At 31.0% G+C, this 22,134-nt stretch overlaps 1 protein-coding gene across 1 annotated transcript in view; it reads right to left on the bottom strand.

The window, feature by feature from the left end:
- Positions 1 to 2,097: 2,097 nt before the first annotated feature.
- LOC134695049 (allatostatin-A receptor-like) overlaps positions 2,098 to 22,134 on the bottom strand; it is a 34,498-nt gene continuing 14,461 nt past the window's right edge. The window contains exons 2-6 of the mRNA XM_063556264.1: positions 9,403 to 9,524; positions 8,976 to 9,099; positions 7,627 to 7,835; positions 6,673 to 6,784; positions 2,098 to 2,625 (exon numbers count right to left, since the gene is read on the bottom strand). Coding sequence (XP_063412334.1) covers positions 2,203 to 2,625; positions 6,673 to 6,784; positions 7,627 to 7,835; positions 8,976 to 9,099; positions 9,403 to 9,524 — 990 coding nt within the window. The 3' untranslated portion in view covers positions 2,098 to 2,202. The remainder of the gene's footprint in view (positions 2,626 to 6,672; positions 6,785 to 7,626; positions 7,836 to 8,975; positions 9,100 to 9,402; positions 9,525 to 22,134) is intronic.

Raw genomic sequence — 22,134 nt, 5'->3', positions numbered from 1 at the left:
CTGATTCAAACAAAAAAATCTCTGAAACCAATATTATCAAGATGCTTGATTTCTTGATTGACAACATATTTGTTACGTTCGGAGAACGTGTTTTTCAACAGACTATCGGCATCCCAATGGGAACAAACTATGCCCCTCTACTTGCTGACTTGTTTCTTTATTATTATGAGGCTGACTTCGTGCAGGAACTTCTTAGGAAGAAAGATAAGAAGTTAGCAATATCCTTTAACTCTACTTTCCACTATATAGATGACGTTCTTTCACTAAACAATTCAAAATTTGGTGACTATGTGGATTGCGTCTATCCCATCGAATTGGAGATGTGTAATCACATAAGCAACACGACGGATGCCGCATGTGGAGCAGGATCTGCTTACCCTTCCGGAGCACCTGAGATCACCCCTAGTTTTTGGTGGGGTTCGTGTTGTTTATTCTTTAGTTTTCTATGTTGTGTCGTGTGTACTATGGTTTTTCTTTTTGCTTTTTCATTTTCAGCCATGGCGTTGTCAGTTTGTTTTAGATTTACGAGTTTGACTGTCCTTTTGGTATCTTTCGTCCCTCTTTTATAAAGATTTTCTATAGAGATATTATGTTTAAGTGAATTTTGATATGATTTTATTGCTGATATAACTCCATTATAAACTAGAAAGTTAGATTTAATTTCATAAATATTTTTGCATTGCTCAAACGACATTAATTTACCCTCATTATCTACTAGATCATTAATTAACAAAATACCGTTATCAGCCAAGTCTTTAGAGAACACAGATCTGCTATCTATTTTAATATTTTCATTATTCCAAAGTGAAACTGTTAAAAATTCGTTTTCATTTTTTTGTTTAAGTTTATTCGTTTTGCTTGTTTTTCCAGGATTTTCCACTTAATGATATTCTTTGGCGGGTTTGTTTTTATATAGTTAGTGCAACCCTTAAAGTAAGTGAGGGGTAGGGACAGCAGCTGCCTGTATTAATTGGATTGGCAGCATATGTCCAGTTCAACATTTTATCTTTTACACATATCTTAAAGAATGAGTATATCTGATATTTCCTTTCGCATTAAATCGTGAAAATTTGTTTTTATTTTATGTCACAAATCGTCAGAATTTGTTGTTGTTGTTGTTTTTCAGGAAATATATATATCCCTTTTGCATATGGTTTATCGTTTTTGTTTAACTTTTGAATCACCGGAAAGACTTTAATTTTCGAAACGCGCATCGGATGCAGAACAATTGTGATAATTAAATGTTTTAATGCATCTAAAGTATGGAGAATTATATTACAGTCAGCAGATCCGACACATACCTGATGAAAGCGCCTCGATAAATACTTTTTTAATATTACACATCTCAACTCAAAGAGCTTCGTTATAAAAGAAAATTATGCATAGAAAAGTTTTTTTGGCGATTGGTATGCTGATGTATAATAATCAAAGAATCCCAATTTAAATTCCTTCTCGGTCCTAATGAAATCGAGCGAGTATTGAATGCTTTTTTATCGTTTTTATTCACATCTTCCTTATTCTTACCGTTTTAGCCACAACCAATAGCGAAAATCAATTATAGGATCCATAGCGAAATCATAACACCAGTACAGCTTTAATAATAATATAAACATGATGTTAAACGTAATTTGTTTTTATTTGCTTCGATATGTATAATGATAAAGGAGAAGTTTATAGTAGGTCTTAACAGTTATGGTTAGATCTTCCATACATTGATTTATAATAACTAATTATATTTTGCCTTGACCAATTTTACCACACGCATAGCACTTAAATGTCCCTATTTACATAAATTTTCTAGTTTGTCCATACCATTCTCTGTATCTCGTGTAAAAGCTCTGAAATTATGCATTGTTACTAGAAAATCTACAATTTAGTATGAAGCAAATATAAGAAAGAATTTCGATAGGGCTTTACAATGTCACAGACCACGTTATACAAACGTAAGTCTAGTAATTGCGTTTATAATCCTTTCATTGTATGTATGACAGGGCAGTATTCATCCTTCCTGTTATAATCTATAACAATGAATCCATAGAATAAAATGATTGTATATCGTAGCTGAATAGTCCGAGGAACAGATTGTAGGCAGCAGTATTGGCTTTGACTATTATACACTGGTCATCTTGGTCTTAACATTGAATTGAGAGTCTTTGACAAGTAGAACAAGAGATTCAATAAAGTATGTGTCTGTTCTGATCTTTACGATGCAGGATTTGATTGATAAGCTCTATTAACTGACAGACTAGATAATGTTGTAGTGTCCCGAGATATTGTTGCATTCTCTCTGCAATCCAACTTACCAGATATAAATGAGGTCGATCTAGATTGGAATGAATATCGGATAAAAGATCCATTTCTTGTCCGTGCTACTGGTTTTGAACGACAAATTAATAAAAATGTCTGTTTAAAAGCATTTCTGAAGTTTTTTGACATAAAGGCATATAGAAATGGATTTATGCAGCTGTTGAAATATGACATTACGTACATAGCTTGACGCGGACGTTTAAGGTCTCCAACGTTCAAATTGTCGATAAGGTTGAATGATACGAGTAAATTGTTTGTCATAATTGGACCCCAACACAATATAAACAATACTACTACAGCAATTAACATCTTCATAACCTGAAATACATAAACAACAACGTATACAATAAGCAGGTAATATCGCTTTGTAAATAAATAAAGGTTAACGCGACAACTACTGAAAAAGTATAGTTACTGGTGATTATAATAAATATTTTGTAAATATTTGAACTAATGAATAGATATAGGAAGATGTGGGGTGAGTGTCAATGAGACAACTCTCCATCCAAATAACAATTTAAAAAGTAAACCATTATAGGTTAAAGTACGGCCTTCAACACGGAGCCTTGGCTCACACCGAACAACAAGCTATAAAGGGCTCCAACATTACTAGTGTAAAACCATTCAAACGGGAAAACCAACGGTCTAATCTATATAAACAAAACAAGAAACACGTATATATTACATAAACAAACGACAACTACTGTACATCAGATTCCTGACTTAGGAAAGGTGCAAACATTTGCAGCGGGATTAAAAGTTTTAATGGATCCAAACCTTCTCCCATTTTCTGAAACAATAGCATAACATCACAACATAGAAAAACATACGATAAAATATCAATTGGCAGACTTAACTCAATCAAAAAACGTATGATTACACAATGATGCATATTACTAAACCAGGTGATCGTGGTTGGTGGTTGTAGATCGAAATCTTTGGCTTTTTATCACCTTTCGGGTTAAGGTTTCCAAGTTTCCTTGGTAACTTTCAAAACTTATTCCTGAAACATGTGGTTAATAGTTGAGATAAAAGAGCAATTTTTTTTGTATTTTATATTCATGCTAATCTATTTGTGAATTAAAATTTGTTGTATTATTCATTGTTTTGGACATCATTGGTTAATAATATTTTGCATTCACGTTTACTCAAATGTTTCTTCAATCACTGTTGTATCGCTGTGTAGGTGCAAAAAATTAAACGAGACTGTCGTGGTTTGAACACAGAATAAAGACAAGCTGTCAGCAAATTAGAATACAACAGTAACAACAACAACAATAATACTTTATTTTAATAAGGTTACACAGTTAGCTATATAACTAATCTTCCCTGAGGCCCTCATCATCAAAATCAAACAAAATGCAAACATATATATTGCATACATTAGTATAAAAAGTCAAGTATGATAGTAACGTTCAATGCAACTTGATAAAATGTGATGAAAAAATAAACATAATGCCATAATAAGTGTTTAATAGTATTTATACAGCTAGGTTGATTTTAATAAATGATCTGTTCTTTTGTATTTGAAAGAATTAACATTTGTAATATTTCTGAACTAAATTGGTAAATTATTCCACAAGAACGGCCCAGAATACATAAAAGATTTTTTGAACAGTTTTGTTTTTTATTTAGGGAGTATGAGGTTTCATGGTGTGGATTTCTTTCTGCAACATTATGAAACTTGTTAGTAAGATATGATAGGGCATCATTTTTAATGCACTTAAATGTCATCACAAACTTGTGATAATTTATTCTCTGTTCAACTGTCATCCAGTTTAAGTGTTTGAATAAGGGCTCAGAAGGATAGAAAGGGTCTGTTTCTAGTAATGATCTAGCAGTTCTCTTTTGTAATTTTAGTATTCTATTTCAACCCTCACTGCTACAACTACTCCACACTATACAACAAAAATCAATGTGTGTCAATATATAACCATTAATTATTATAGAATAATTTTCTGCAGTCTAAATTTAGAAATTTCTTAATCTTTAATATTAGATATAGTCTAGATGACTTTTTTTAGCAGATCACATCAATTTGGTTTGTTCATGAGAAGGAAGGGTAAAGTTAATTGCTTGAAGGACTTTCGCATGTGGAAGATTGTTTCACTTGATTGTTTATAGTTAAACAACTCTATTGTAATGTGGCATTGCTCTTTGCCTCGTTCCAATAATCACATATTTATTTTTATTTTTATTGATGAACATTTTATTGTCATTGCACCATTCCTCAACACCATGTAGATCTTCTTGTACTTTTGACTGTTGTGTTTGATTACAATTATCAGAAAGATGTAAAGTTGTATCTTCAGCATATAAATCAGTACAACAATTTATCATATAGATAGGAAGGTCGTTTATGTATAATATAAACGGTAGGGGTCCTAATATGGAGCCTTGGGGGACACCATACTTTATATAAAGATTTCCAGAATGAGCCTTAACAATGTGTACTTGTTAAGTTTTTTTCATTCAAATATGATTTAAAAAAAAAAAAGAAACAGCAGAATTATCAATTCCTGAAAGACAATACCTGAATGAAGATTTGGATTTCATAGTATACACGATTTACTTTTAAAATGGAAATCTATGTCAACTATGCTATAGTTAAGCTTAGTCATTCAAGTATGTAAATAAAGGATACAGAAGTGTACCGCATATCAAAAGTCATAAATCGAGTAAGAGAAATCTTATCCGAGTTGCAATCTAAAACCGAGGGAAACACATCATCAATAAGAGGAAAACAAAGGGATTACAGAAACACGATTCCTAAATTGGTACAGATCATAAGAAAACATTTTATCTTTTGAAATTTGTTGCATTTAATGAATCATTTGACTTTATTTACTTAATTGTCCATTTTGTTAGATTCATTTCATGTTATGATAATTTCAATTCCAATTTTCAATACAACAAATAACTATACTTAATAGCTTTGACCAATATAACAGTCTATCTTTTGGCACTCCTCGGTTTTTGCCTTTTAAGAGAGAATGATAAGTTTTACGATAGAATTTTCTTTTTTGGATTCAAAATCAGGTTCAGATTAACAATTTTATGAAATAAAAAGAATGGAAAAAGTAAAGTCCTTAACTATCTGAATCTAATGAAAATTAAAATCGGAAAGTCCTTTAACAAATGTCAAATTCTAAAGCTAAAACACATCAAACGAATGGAAAACAACTGTCTTATTCCTGATTTTGTACAGGGATTTCCTTATGAAGAAAAGGTAGACTAAACCCTGTTTTATAACAAGCTTAACCTCTCACATGTTTTTGGTTGAAATGCATTATCCGATATGAACTTGAATTTTCCAACGAAGATCTGTCACTTTTTCCAACTAAAACATGAACAGTCCTGATTACTTAAAGCAAGCAGGAAGACTCCGAAAATGATTATGAAGCCTTATATATCATACATTATACATTAGAGTACCAATATCGACTTGTTTTTACACTAATTGCAACAAAGTTCATTAAGGTAGTTTCTTTTCTTTCCGGCGATATATAAAATGACAATCAAATAAAACGCAAGGGTTCATATATTTTAATGAGTTCCGAAAGAGTGTTTTTCTAAAATAGTTAGACTAACAAGGAAGTTTATATGGGTTGAATGTCACCGCAAAATAAGACTAACATTGATGGTGATAAAATCTGCTATTGAGGTGCTAAAGTGTTGTTTTCGAAGATTTTTGCATCATTATCATGTTCAAGATTAGTAATATAGAGCTGGCGTTTTACATCTTAAGCTTTCTTTTATTATTATAGTCATCAATCAACAAAGACTATTATATATCTACTTAAGTGAGATGTTGTCTCGTAATCGCGCCACAACATTGTTTTGTATGATATAAGAGTACAAGTTCATTAAGTGAAATCAAATTATATTCAGTTTAAAAGTCCGATGACGTTTTTGAACTGACAACAATTCAATGTTGAATCAGTTAAAACGTACAAAGTTGAAGCATTGTCAGAAGTACCCCTTTTTAGTATATTTAATTATAGCAACAAATGACCGAAACGTGCCATTTGGTCTCTATCAAAGTAAGCATAATTAAATCGCATCGAAAATTGTATAAATGCATTAAGATATATCGAGTTACATACGTCACAACAGCTCTATTATGCCAAACAGATTAGCTGGTCGTTTAGATATAGTTTTCTTGAAGATAAATAGAATATCAGTGTGTGCAACATTTTATGAAGTTTACTTTTGTGGGGTATCTCCGGTAAATTCCATTGTACAGTTATTTAAACGTTATGTTTTGTTTTCTGTTATTTGATTTGTATACTATTTGTTTATTTTTGTAGTAGAGTTGTTTGCTCCTTTTAATTTCTGACAACGTTACCAGATTATCACTATTACCTGTTTTCTTGTAGCATTTTCGTCACTCATTATAGGTTTTGGACATCGTAAACATATCGCATCCCTACTTTTATAAGCTGTAAAAGATACCCGTAGTCCTCCGTTAGCAACCCTATAAAAGATACTGCATTTGTTAAGTCAGGAGTAGCTTATTCATTGGCTGCTGACTATCATTTTTGTTATTCGTTTATTGTCATAAATCATTTCTTTTGAATACATGTAGATCTACATTATTCATCATTTTGTCATCTTAGAGCTAATTTTACGATATGGATCATTGTTATATTACAAAACTTTGACATCAAACACGCTATTCTATACCAGAGTTGATAGGAACCTAGCCATTCAGTCACAGGTTTTCAAATATTTCAATCCTTTATTGGTTGATTTAAAAATTAAAAAAATAAGTAAGAAAACAACGTGGTTGTTTTTTAATTTGATGTATGCTTTTTTGTGCTTCTTTAATAAATATATGTTAGCTTTTGTTCTGATTGAGATTGTGACATTGGGATGACTAGTGTACCCTTGTTTTGACAACTTTACCTATTATGACTGATTTGGTCACGCATCATTGTAAATATAATAGAAATTGATCCGACTGTCATACAAGTGACTGGTTTAGCGCTATAAAACCAGGTCCAACCCACCATTTTCTACATTTGAAAATGCATGTTCAAAGTCAAGAATATGAGAGTTGTTTTCCGTTCGCTTGATGTGTTTTTATCATTTGATTTTGCTATTTGATTAGGGACTTTCCTTTTTGAATTTTCCTTAGTGTTCAGTATTTTTGTGATTTTATTTTTGACCATTCAGTCAATAACATATGTTTGTGTTATATGCTCAGTAGATACATCAAAATTACCATAACCTCCCTTTTAGTTTTAAACTCATGCATCGATAAAACCAGTAGATAAATCGACATCCCCATAATCTCCGTCTTTGTTGTATACTCACTTGTTAGTATTATCGGTAGTTGATTTACAATATCGTAATCTCCAAAGTTTAAAAGATATGCTTCCGTAGGCAAATGTCATTAATACAACAGGTATAACTAAGACTATTAAATACATGTATACACCATAGAGTCTACTGATATTATCATGTTCCCACTCTATTATACACCAATGAGCAGTACGGCGAACTCCAGTTACAGTCTTGTGGATCTAAAATAAAGGAATACAAAATAAATTGAACATCTAAACTACACTCGTAACAATCTGTAATACAGTTATACGAAATATACGGTATACCATTACTTTGTTCGTATTGATCTGAAATGTAGAAATAGTAAATACATTGTATCGTAAGGATCTAACAAATAACGATAAGTAAAAAAAGTTAACAGTGTTATGGATAATAAATTTAAAATATATATTTAAAAATTCCAGAAAAAAGCTATGAATTTAGTCAAAATTTGCTTCCGTTTTTATCTGAGTGGTATTTGTGTTCAAACAGTATAAAATATTCAATATTACAAAAAGGAAAATCATAAAAATACAGAACTCCGATGAAAACGGAGGGTCCATAAACAATTGGCAAAATCAAAAGCTCAAAAACATGCTTATGCGTTTGAGATATCTAAAAGCAGGCAATTTATTTATAATCTACGCATTCAAATTCATCAAAGGAATATAGATGACTATGATTAAAAGAATATGCAAAGAGGCAACGGCGTTATAATAAACTGTTGTAGAGAAATTATAGGTCATACAAATCATACAATTTTGATTTTGACATCTGAATCATTAATTTTTATACTGGTACAAGATTGAAGCGTTGTGACTTTTGTTTGTTATTTTTTGTTATGTTTTTATTTTTGTAATTTTTGTTTTTAAATTCAATATATAGGTTGACGTAAGTTACAGCTATCCAGTAATAGCGGGACTGTTTAAGAAATGACGTGAACAGTAAAATAATGTATGCTTAAATGGGATGATGTTTTTCTTTAGACATAAATCTGGTAAGAAAAGATAGCAAAAATTACAAAGAAAATCTGATAAACACCTATCCCTATCTCATATCGAATCCGCTTTTATAGTTTATTTTATTCATTTTACATAATGACGTATACAGAAAAAGAAGACAAAGCCCTATTGCAAATTCAGTGGTCTCCTCATGCAGATATTTTAATTTGTGCATTAAATTCGTTTTTTTAAAACCCTCTTGGTTCTTACTTCGAAAAATAATGCCTTACAAATTGAGGTGTTTTTTTTTTATATTATTTGTTTTTTATTTTTTATTTTAGTTGAAGCCATTTCTGACACATCTAAGTTTGCTCAACAAGTTCTTCAATTTTCAATTACCTGACCAACAATCGTTGGAGCTGCCAATATAAAGCTAGATAACCAAATACACAATACAGTCTTCTTAGCTAACGTGAGAGTACATCTGTATTTAGCTTTTAATGGGTGGATTATGGCATAATATCTGTAAAAAGAAAACATTTTCATACATTGAAATAACACGATGTTTCCTTTTTTCTTTTTTTATATTGTTGGGATGAAGCTAATGGCAATTTTGCAAAACTTAAAACAATGGATGATAGATGAGGTGTGAACAATGTATGTGCATCTTTTTTCTTTTCAGAGTTAATACTATAAAAAGTAGCAGATAGATATCTAAGATAGTACTGGCAATGTACACCGTGTTTAAATTGTTCATGTTTGCTTGTTTTAATCAAATCTGATTGAAAGGAAATTTCATAGAGAAATCAGGAAATTGAATACACACCTTTCTAAACTTAGACCTGTCAGGTTCATCACAGAACACACTACTGACACATTCTGTAAGTAGTTGACAAGTTTGCATAATACTTCACCCAACTTCCATGTATATGAGAAAAAAGCTATACCCTGAAAAAGAATAGGTCACTACAAATAAACAGATATATGATGGTGAATAGTTTATAGATACCAGTACTGATTTGGCTTTAAACTGCAAGATAAGTAAGAACAACCAAATGAATCAAAAGGAATTTTGCAGTGATTTCCACATTTATAAAAAAAAAATCGATACCTTTTCTATTGGTTTTATTGTGTTCTTAAAGTAGGAGAAAATATAATCAATATGTTTATTTGGGGAAAATAGTTATTCATTCCTTTACTGAGCTTTTAATTTTGACAATGTTTATGTTTTAACGAAATCACTTAAACTTAGTCCCTGTTTGATAATATAGGAAATGAGAATTTCAAAGGTAGTATATCAAACTTTATGCTTATTTTGAAGATACTGTAAGATTAAACTGATATAAATATTGCATAGTAGAACATTGTGAAGTGTTTTATAAAGGCTTAAAACAATATCTTTAATGCAAAACCCATGTTGTACTAAGGTTAGTATCGGAATAGCAGATATTCTGATCATTAAAAGAACATGTGATAGCAATTATTCCATATGAGGAATTCGATTATAAAACAAAATAGGAAGCGATTTAATTAAGAGTTTTTATATGATGTTATTTTATTTCGACATGGTAATTGGTGAAAAAGATATCGGTACGCAACACCTGATATGACGCATGTTAGCTCGAGCGAATTAGGTTATAAACAAGATTGTGTAATCTTTCAATGACAGAAAGATACTTATCGTAGGGAATTATTGTGTTTTATAACACAATGAATTATGTATAATTGCTGTGATCAATTACCCTGCTTTGTACTAGACAGACACGTTGGGTCATTTCTTTATCGTAATAGCCCACAAGATAATATTCCATAGGAAGACATTGCTATTCATTCCAAGTGATATTTTGACTCTCAGTCGAATAGTCCTTGCTCTACATTTGAAAGCTGTATGCTTAGCGGAGAAACATCAACTTCATGTACCTTTATATTCAGACCGGGTTTAATACATACTTGAAACCTCATCAGATGATATATACCAACAGTACAATGAAAATAGTAAACACTGCGATATCCCTAGAAGATTCCTCAGATTTTCAATATAATAACATTAAGACTTAAATAAATGTATTCAAATACTTGTCAAATATGTCTTTATAATTAGTCAAGTCATAAACCGCTCCCTGATGCTCAATAATTTTCACAATAACTTATATTAAAAACGACTTATGTAACGCTTAATCTAAAGCATATTGCGTAATGGTCTCCAAATAGATTCATTTTTTTAAATTCATTTACTTTTTTCCAATTGAATGCACTAGATACATTATTTTAACGGAAGTTGAGCTTTTGTCGGTCAAGTAAAGAATCACTGAAGTTTTGTGAACATCGGTCAACGTTCAAAAGCAAGATATATCAATAGAACAATTAGATACAATAATTAGTTTATCTTTTCGGTCACAAGAGAAATAACCATAGGTTACGTTGCCTTTAAATGAATGTTCTTCAATATATTATTACAGCTTCCATGTATAATCAACAAAAAACGAAACTGGCTGGAATTTTATTTTATCTAAAATTAAGAATTTCTTAACACGAAGCAATTATATAAATTTAATGTCCAATACTGTAATTGGCTTTCAGTAAAGGTCTTGCAACATGAAGCACATATGATAAAAGACAATTTACTTTTACATTTGATGAACAAGGAAATGTTACACTGTATGAGTGTCATAATTATTTGATTCATTTAATTTCATTTTAAAGATAGCAATGTGGGGGTGTTAATAAATTTTAATAAAGTAATAACTTTGTTACGGTTTAGATCTTCCGTTCCAATATTCCTAATGTTATGCGTATTAACAGTATAGGATATTGTAAAAGGGAAATTATCTACTAAATTCATACTTTATTCGATATGCGAAACCACTATCAATCGCTTATATATACTATTACGATGGTAAACTCCAATAACTTCATTGCATGTAGACGAAATGCGCGTCTTTCGTAAATACTAAATTTAATCCTTGTATCTATGATGAGTTTATATTTGACTTTGTGCTTTACGCTTTTAACTTTTTATTTTACCTAGCAATATTTTCTGTGATTGCTACTGTTGCTGCTGTTGCTGATGATGATAATGGAGTGGTATATTGGGTTCAGTAGCAAATATCCAACACATATCAGTGAGAAAAAAAATGACAATAAGATTTGTATTAATGCTGCTCTGCTGGTGAACTTTTCGTATCCGGGGTATCACCAACACAGTAGTCAGCACTTGAATATCAAGTATATGCTATTTTTTTTTATAAATTAACTGTTTGCAAAAGTATAAATTTTTCAAAATAATTCGGATTTTCTTATCAAAGGCATATATAACATTAGCATATTTGGCACAATTTTTTGGACTATTAGGATCATCAATGCTTCCAACCTCTTCAACTTTGTACTTGTTTGGCTTTCTAACTTTTAACATATAAGCTCCACTGATGAGTCATATGTAGACGAAACGTGCATCTGATGTATTTAATTAAAAGACTGGTACCTTTATAACTATTGTATTCAGAGGTTTTTTTACAAAAAAAAACAACATTACGACAATACATTTTTGATTTTCGCTTTGGTTTATGTTTTATACTTCAGTTTGTCTTTATCGGGTTTTTGTTGTCAGTTTTTTTTGTTCGACTTGTGAGATTTAATGTTCTTTTTGGTATCTTTCGCTTTAACAACATTCGGGTTTTACCCAAAATGAAATAGAACTCATTACTTAAAGTATACAAGGCAAATACGAGACCAACAAGTGAAACTGCGAGCTACTGCTCACTGATGATACCCCCGCCGCACGTGGATAATATAAATAGTGTAAAAATATGCAAGTGTTTGGTACACAGGAAGTTGTCAAGTGATCAATCTGAGACGCATCACACGGTATAGCTGAATTAGATAAACCCTGAAACCAAATTTCAGAAATCCTTGTATTGTAGTTCCTGAGAAAAATGCGACGAAAAATATTCATGGGACGGACGGACTGAAGGAAGGACAGACAGAGGTAAAACAGTATACCCCCTTTTTTAAAGCGGGGGTATAACTATGAATATCGACACTAATGCGAAAGCTACAAATTCACTCAAAATAAAGTCATAGTTCAAACTAATACTAGATTGTTTTATTCCTTTTAATCGATTGTTAATGGTTCATCCAAAATGTAGTTACCCGCATTTTTTTTAACGTGGAGATGAATCAAAATTAATATTATCGTTTTGGAAACACGTTTGTCTTAATTTTCTAGACAGTATTAAGCAATGATGGAAATTTGATAACTTAACAGTACAGAAAAAAGTGATTAGTTTTGTGATCTCATATTGGATCTTCCCAGAGGGTAGATATAAAGAGTAAATCGTGCTGCAGGTGCGATTTCTTAATTTGAGTACAGAAAGTTAATGAGAAAGAAAATGACAATTAAAGGAAAACTACAGTTCAAGGATACCAACAGTACAATACTTAACAAATTATGGGGCAATCAATCACCGGCGTTCATCAAACAAATGTCATTATCGTTACTGACTACAAGCAGCTTTAGGAGAATGAAGTTGGTAAACTGGTTTAGAAGTACATAGCTCATGCTCGTACTTCCAAAAATAGTAGACAACTGATGAAATAAAAGCGAACGCAAAGACTGTGTGATATTTTGTGTGGTAATCTCTATCAAGTAACTCCACCGCTCTCAACGGGCGTCGAAACTTTTAACTTGTGTCATTGATTTGGTAAAAAAAGCAAACAAATTTTCATGAACTGATGTAATTCTTTTGTGATAGTATATATATTAATAAATAAATAAAAAGACAATCAACAACTCTGAAAATAACGTCCGAATGAATTCAGTCACACTACTGAATGTCAAGAGTTTTTATTTCTCAGAAAAAAACCTCCAGAACAACTCACTAAAGATAGTGTAAAAGCAAACAATTGCGGAGAAGCAAAATATAACTACTGTACTTATATAGTACCGACTAATAAAGGTTCGAGGTTCACATCAGAGCTTATTTAACAAAAAAATCATACAAATCATGAAAATATGCACACAACTCTTCTCTTCTTTCAATAATGAAATCAATGATTGAAAGATGGGGAGAGTTGTGTGCATATTTCAAACATATTAAAAAGTCTTGTATTACACAGTCTTGTATTACACAGTCTTGAGGAATGGAGGCGAAAATAAAATAAACAGGATAACTTAATTGCACAAATTTACAAAAGAAGCTTCGGCTGTTGTCTGCTTTATGGTCAAGTTGTTGTCGCTTTGACACATTCCCCATTTCCTTTCTCAATTTTATTGAAATAACAAAATGTACTCCGAAACATATAAATGGACCAAAAAAGAACAACGGAAAACATACAAGGCTTACAAACGGTAACAATTTTTTATCACAAAATATACGAGAAGAATATAACCCGTATCATGCAAATAACTGGTTAAAATATATAAGTTTATTTTCGATGCAAAGATCCTATGAGTGAATCAATATTTATCTCAAAATATGACATGACAGCAGTTTTGTAACTATATCCCTTCTAAATAAGTATGTTTAAATGTTTGGTTATCTTTTGAGGTAGATGCCAACATTGTTGTGCGTTGTATAGAATATTACCCTAATAGATTGGATGTGAATACCTGACCGTATAAAATGACTGTACCTTGATTTATAGTTCTATTATTGTTACAAACATGATTTGTAATTAGATACACGTATTATTTAAAAGTTGAAAATCTAACCTATATTTTTCAGAGTTTTGTTACGCATGTACATGGGGTGTATTTGGAACTACATGTATATATCAGTGTATGAAGAATCAGTAGTAAACATGGTTAACAACACTTCATACTTGGTACGTGTTAGTAAGGTGAAGGATACTTTTTAAAGTACTGGAAAAAAGAATCCATCCTTTCCGAACCGGATCGCTATTTTTAAGGGGAAAAAATAATTTAGGAAAAAAATATCTATATCGTGCACTGAATTAGAAGATTAAAATGCTTATAATAATATACATTATAATTATAACAATAACATATTTAATGTTTCTTTAAGTTAAGCTCGAAAGAATTTTATTCACTAGTATTTCGTCCACAAAATGTTCGGCTATCATCGAATACTCATTGCCGTTTTTACAAATTGCATACACAGCGATTCTAGAAACGGCGTTTGTCCACACCTTTGGGTAAAAAATTAGGTTTAAGTGCTTTTTCTTTATCAAAATATCGGGTCCTCTTTTGAAGAGAGATCACTAGGACCAGATTTGTCATTCTATGAATTTGAAAATACTAGATCCGCCACTTGAATATGTTGTTTATTGCTATTACTTTGAATACGGCTTTAAATGTCAGACAAAAAACGAACGACAATCTTTAATCGATTCAGTTGTTGTTGATAAAATTTAATTGCAACATAAATTTTACAATTTGTAATTTTATAGGAGTAGTTTAAGATCTGTTTTCTCTTCAATTTATACCAGTAATTAAACTGTGACTATCGGAACCAAACAATAAAAGATATTCCTGATACACTTCAGTCTATGTTGAATCCATAAAAACCTGACACTCATTTAAAAGAGTTATTGTAGTAGATTAAACTGAAATGATTGTTTACGTCCAAATATTACGTCATAGGGTAAAAAAACCCAGTTAAGATCACGAACACATCGATGTTCAAAGACAAATATAGATAATAAGGTAATAAGATTTCAGATTAATAATGTCCAAAATAAACAATTTAAAAAAACAATTGTAGATACATATCAAAACAGACAATGGAAATTGACCTGCTATATGATAACAGGTTATTTCATGTTTTATTGGTGGTTAACTGTGTCATGTCAATTGTTGTTGCATTGTTTATTCATTTTCAAGATAACCTTAAAATTCTTGATATTTCATTTAAGGTTTTTACATGATTTTTTCTAAAATCAATGGACGCAAATATTTGTTACTGGTAACGCAAATAAACGAAGTTTTATAACTACTCAGATGCGTCAAATAATTTGATAAATTATTCATTTAAAGAGTTATGTTGTTATAAGTTTAAGGAGGTGTTAATCAGGAAAGCTTTGCTTACTTACAGGGGACACGAACTGCCTTTTGTGAACTTTGTAACTCGGGTCAGTTCTTTAAAGTGTCTTTGGTGCCCTTTTACTATTTCATGTCCTTGCCGTTTCTACTGGAAACGGACTTCTCTCTCCTTTTTCCACAGAATCATTTCATCAAATGTTTAAATTTCAAACTTTCATAATTGATCATGTATTTAGGTGATTCTTTAGCCCTAACAACGGATTTAAAGAGATGGAAAACGACAAAAGTTACAAGTGAAGAATAAACATGGGTATTTCCGGCGCTCATCAGTTCATCGAAATAAATCTCTAGGCAGTGCTTTGCTCGATGTTTTGGAGCTTTACTTTGGCCATGGTATCGTTTACTTGTTTGATTTAATTTCATTTTAAAAAAATGTAGAAAAAGAAATAGAGGAATCACTTAATCAAAAGTGAAATTAAAAGAACATTTTGCAATATGGTTTTAAATAAGTATATCCAATGGAAGCATACATATAAAGCGATAGATAAAATATTGCTTAGTGTTCTAATTTTTCAGGTTTACATCACCTTTGAAAATCGGACATTTTGAAATTTAAGTGCTGAACGATTTTTACGCTATTTTGCTTACACTTACGCTTCAATAAATAGAAAGCCGTGCAAAGTCTAATTCAGTGCATTAAACCCAGGGCTTTTCTTGTCCAACTATCTTAATTACCATTTCAATTTCCCTCTTGAAAAATACAAATTGGCACATGATCGACATGTTAACCAATGCAGTTAAGTCATTAACGTTATAGTTTGAACAGCAGATGCAATGAGCATCAATTAGTTCGTCTATTTTCTATGATTTTGTCAAATGGAGATAAAGTATTCATCGAATTTTAAGTTTACAATCTTACTCCAGACAAAACGCTAAAACAGGTTTCTTGGACAGACTTTATAGTTTTATCTTTTTTTCTAATTTTTTTTAATACGGTTTCCAATTTTCTTTACGACTCTTGCGAATCAGTATATTGTAAATTTTGTTTTACAATTATTAACTGTTCTATGTACCGTTTTTCAATAACATCTAACAAATAAAACTTGTAGGGTAGTTCTCAAAGGTACCATGATAATAAGTTCAGTGTTTCATTTTTGATTATTTGAATCGGATATATAACATGTTTTCCACCTCAATTGTGAAGCGATGATTGTCAGTCATAATCTGAAAATAAGAATATTTTAAACCAATACTGCAATGTACAGGAGACAAAACAAATTTGCTTTTTTTATGTTGTTCATAGTAACAACTTTATCGATACATAAAAATAAAGGATTGATTAATCAGCGATTCCATTGAAGTGAATCGGAATATTTTTGAATGACTTTAGTAAAAATACTGAACTCCGAGCAAATTCAAAACGGAAAGTCTTTAATCAAATGGCAAAATCAAATGATAAAGCACATCAAACCAATGGACAACTGTCATATTCTTGACCTGGTAAAGGCATTTTCAAATGTAGAAAATAATGGAACCTCTTACTTTTAACGGGGATCTCATAAATGAAACAATATACGGAAATCGATTGTCATCTTCTGTAACTCTAGGACACAAAGTTTTGGTACACTATTGTTAGCACTATCGGTGAAGAGAAGGTAAAATCATTTAAGTTATGGATTGATTAGGTAAAAAGTAAAACAAGCTTGAAAGTAAGGTGCATGTTGTTCAGTAGTTGTCGTGTGTTGGTGTGGTTCATAAGTGTTTCTCGTTTTTACATAGATAAGACCGTTGGTTTTTCTTCTCGAATTGTTTTACACTAGTAATTTATTGGCCATTTATAGCTTCTTGTTCGGCGTGAGCCAATGCTCTGTGTTGAAGACCGGTTTTTTTTTTTGAAACATTGTCTTTTTTTATGCATGGTGACTTGTATGTAGAGTTATCTCATTATCACTCATACCACATCATGGTCCGAGTACATAGTTATGGTCCCTAGATTTTTGTTGTCCACGAAAATAGTCCTTAGTGTGGATAGTGTGTTACTTGTTATTTGTATACTACTATTTTTCTATATGTGTTATACTTCAATAGCAAGGAGGAGTTGAAATTACACTGTAAAAATAATTGGGTCATTAATTTTAAAGTAAAGTAGTGATTTGGTCCAGCTGAAAAAGATAAAAAAAAAATATAATATTGATTTAATTGGTCCCAAAAGTAGTACAACACACTGTAAAAATATTATTGAGAAAGCGCAGGTGGGATTTTTTTAACTTTCATTTATGGTCTAAAAGAAATGTACTGCCGAATAACTGTGTACTCCGACCTTCTTACCTATACTATATAATGGGGGAAAACTGTTTTTAACATAGCTTGGTTTAAACAAATGGATCACGACATTCATCCTTGATAGCTTGAAGCCAAACGTTAAATAATTTGTTTTCTTCGTCTGGACAATACACCTTCAACTCAATGTCCAGGTCACGTCTTAAATCAGAAACATGAATTTCGAGATACAGTGTAACCTTTATAATATTAATGAAACATCAAAAGAATGAATTATACCAACATTGTATTATTTAAAAAAAAAAAAAAAATTTTTTTTGTTTTGTTTTTTGTGTTGGGATGTATAAGTATCCGTCCTCGTTCATTCTGTATTCGTATTAGATGCATTTCCATTTTTATCCATCTGATTAGTTGAGCCATTTTCTGCTGATTTTTATAGTTCGTTCTTGTATTGCATTGTTACATAACTTATTCATGGTAGGGCAAAACTTGGCGCTTTAAAACAAATATAATCGTGCAACATTCTTTTCGTGTCTGTTCGAAGACAGCAGCCTGTAATTCAGATGGTAACATTTGTTGATGTGAACCATTTTAGTTTTTTCGTTAATTAGTTTTAACACAGATTTAGCCGTTAATTTTTCTGAAGTGAATTGCTTCACATTTGTTATTTTTGGACTTTTATAGCTGACTATACGGTATCGGCTTTATCATTATTTAAGACCGTACAATGACCTATAGTTGTTAGTTTCTGTGTCACTTGGTCTCTTGTGGAGAGTTGTCTCATTGTAAAACCAGTCTCCATCTTTATCCGATTTTTCCTTCCTTTACATACATTCATTTAGATAACGACGAAATTTCATGTTATTCGAACACTTATAGAATATAAATTCAATGAATAAAAGAAATTACGATTTCAATATGATGTAAGCTCTGCGAAAATTATTCACAACGGCCTTTAAATTGAATCACACGTTATCGTGACTGTTCAAAAAGTCGTCTCTAATGTCTCGGTAGATCATTGACTTATTTTACACATAGAATCAAATGTCATAGCCTGTATAATCAAAATTTAGAGTCCCTAAAGATTCGTATCTTAAGCTTAGAACCAAATTTAGAAGGATTATGTACCATCAGCTTTTCAAATCACACTTCACTGTGCGACATCAGCATATATCTATAATCCTAACTTCATATTGTTTGTAGCACCAGACAAATATTTTACAACATATAACAAATGATATAAAAAAAAAATCACACATTTCTTTCTGAAGCAATAAATTTTCCTAAACAATAAAGGCTTTGACTACTATCTTTTCAATTTCGCTTTTTGCTAATATTTATAACAAAGTTTTAATTATGTGTATCTTGTTGCAATTCCCGGCAAGAAATCAAATTTTAGAACGTTAACATATTCTTCATTGTTTACTATGTTAATTAACTTTTAAATTTATATACTTTTTTGTTTACTACCAATACCAAATTACATTGATATATCTCAAGTCATTCCATTTTAGTGGTATCAAAGGTCAAATCACACTTTTTTCAGTGTGTCTAGATGGAAGATTGTCCTCTCATTATACAGAACAGCGGTACACTACTGTTGCTTTTATTAATCGTGATGACCAGCCACACAGTACAACAGACCTATATCCTTGTTTCAAAACTCAATCGTCACATTGTAATAAATTATGCACCAGCTTTTTCACATATCACATGGTAGTTGATTTTACATTTTACATATATAAATTCCTTTCTTGGAACCTATCTAGAGTCTTAAAATTATCATAAAAGGCATTAAAGGGCGTTGTAAGTTAATCTTAAAAGCATGATAAACGAAAGGCATCGGTTTAATACAGAAGTTTCAATCATTCCTTATTAGTACAAATCATGTAATATACTGCACTTCATAAGTGCAATATTATTACGTAAGTTTTCAGTATGATGTTGTATAATCCTGCATCTCCTATAATGTAATTTGGTCATGTGTAAAATTCGCCTGATATAATCAAAGACTTTTCAGAACGATTCTAATTGGTTTCTTTTCTTCTGTTGAATAATCAAATTGAAAGCTTTGTCAAAATGAATATTTGTCCTACAGGTTGAAATAGTGTATATTGTTTTGTAACTCGTAAATAAATTATTTTATCGCTTCAATCATTTGCTTTCAGAATCAAATGTCGTGAAATGTAAAAAAAACCAAAAAACATATAAATGCACCGTATGTGCACTTAAATAGGTAATTGATAATTTCTCAATTTATAATCCTGAAAAGCTTGCTACGATTATATCTGGATTATATCTGGAAAGCAACTGACACTGCATGATGATTGCTGTAGCACCGCGTATAACATAAGGCAATTACTTTATTTTTGTTTCATAATGTGTCGCTTTATTCAAGGAAACTATATGACATATTTTGTGATCCAAATATCGTATCTGCAATTGTTTTTTGAAATATATAAAACAAATATAAAAAGGAAATCCTGATTTAATTCGGTCACTTGCATAAGAAACCTCTACTATTTCAACATTTTGTTTAATGCATTTGTTTTTTTATGTTAATGTTAAGTTGGTCAATTTTGTTATAGTCAATTTGTTATACTGTGATCTGAAAGATCTAAAAAGACTGACAAATAGATAATAAGGTTAATTTAGAAAGACACTGAGATATTTTCTGGATTTTTTTGCAATTCACTTGCAATCAATTAAGATATATCTACTGTATTCACCTGTTCCCATCAATATTATAGGATTATTGCATGAACCCAATATACATGCAATAACCCTTTTATTGTATAGCAATCTAATATTTGAAAGTAAAAATTGGTTTAAACTAAGATTTTGTCGTTGATGACGTCATGAATTTTGAAGATTTATTGCACTAGTGCAATATTGGAATCTATTGCACGCTAACTTTTGGTTACTTTCTGTGGGAAATATTATATTGCTATGTAATAATATAGGGTTATTGCATGAATATTGGGGAATATTGTCCCGAGTAGAACTTGATATTGCACGAGCTTGCGAGTGCAATATATCTTCTACGAACAGAAGTATAACTACCGCAGCTGATTAGTATAAAAGTTGACTGAAAGACTGACAATGAATAAATAATTTATTTTCAGACTTTTCAGATGATGCTCCGACCAAAATGGCCGTGTAAGACTAAAATTGATTTACTATAACATTTACCAACATAACTTTTTCACCCATAGTAATGATATACATCAGGCATTCCAAAATAAAATTTACATAAAACATATTTCAATCCAAAATTGCCATCATTGATACTTGCAGCACTTTAAGAGAGGAACTGATATTTTCGGACTTATACTCTCAAATAACTGACATTCACCGCAACATACCTTACAAAAGGCTACCAATCCACTCATATACTGATTGTAGCATCTCCTAAAGTCAACACTTGTTAAATGTAATTTTATTGTGGATAACAAGATGGTCCGAGACCAAAATTATTTCGTAGAGCATTTCTATTTGAACATAATTGAAAATAAAAAAAAATCCCACTTGCGCTTTCTCAAAAAAACTTTTACAGTGTGTTGTACTACTTTTGGGACATATTATATCAAAATTATAGAAAACTTCATCGGCTCTAACTAAAAAAATGGACAATTTTATGTTTAGAGCGTCTTGAAATCTTTTGACAGCTTCCGAAGTGCTAATTTCCAATATTTTTCAGCTGGACCAAATCACTTAATTCCTTTAAAATTTTGGACCCAAATTTTTTCACAGTGTAATTTCACCCCCTCCTTGCAATTTGAGGCATTACACATGGAGAAATAAATTTGAAAGGGGTATAAAAAATTAATGGCAAGTAACCCACTGTCAAAAATAGGGACTATATTCTTGAACAAGGGACGACAATTGTGGTGTCGGACCAGATTGACACTGATAACTAGTGACACATTTGCCTGTCTTAACGATATTATGTCATCTTTTTCGATAATATTCTTAACGGCTTCAAACAAAAATGTTTATACCTGTACATACATTATAAAACGTTGAATAAAATTTTGTCTTGAAGGTGTCATAACCTAATCATTAACGGACTCTGCCTCAATTATCCATTACTTGCTTTTTTATTTCTTTTTTTCAATATAAGGAAATTTACCATTTATTGGTGAAGTTTGCTTAATAAACCCCTATCTATACCAGTTCTTTACGTAGTCCACTTATGTCCATTTAGCACTGGCAAATACAATAACCATAACTTAACAAAGAAGATTTCTTATTTTTGTTCAATTAAAGAAGCTTCCG

The sequence above is a fragment of the Mytilus trossulus genome, chromosome 1 (genome assembly GCF_036588685.1).
Source record: "Mytilus trossulus isolate FHL-02 chromosome 1, PNRI_Mtr1.1.1.hap1, whole genome shotgun sequence".
Classification (NCBI taxonomy): domain Eukaryota; kingdom Metazoa; phylum Mollusca; class Bivalvia; order Mytilida; family Mytilidae; genus Mytilus; species Mytilus trossulus.
Note: the sequence above shows the minus strand (reverse complement) of the source record. Positions and strands in the feature narration are given on the sequence as shown.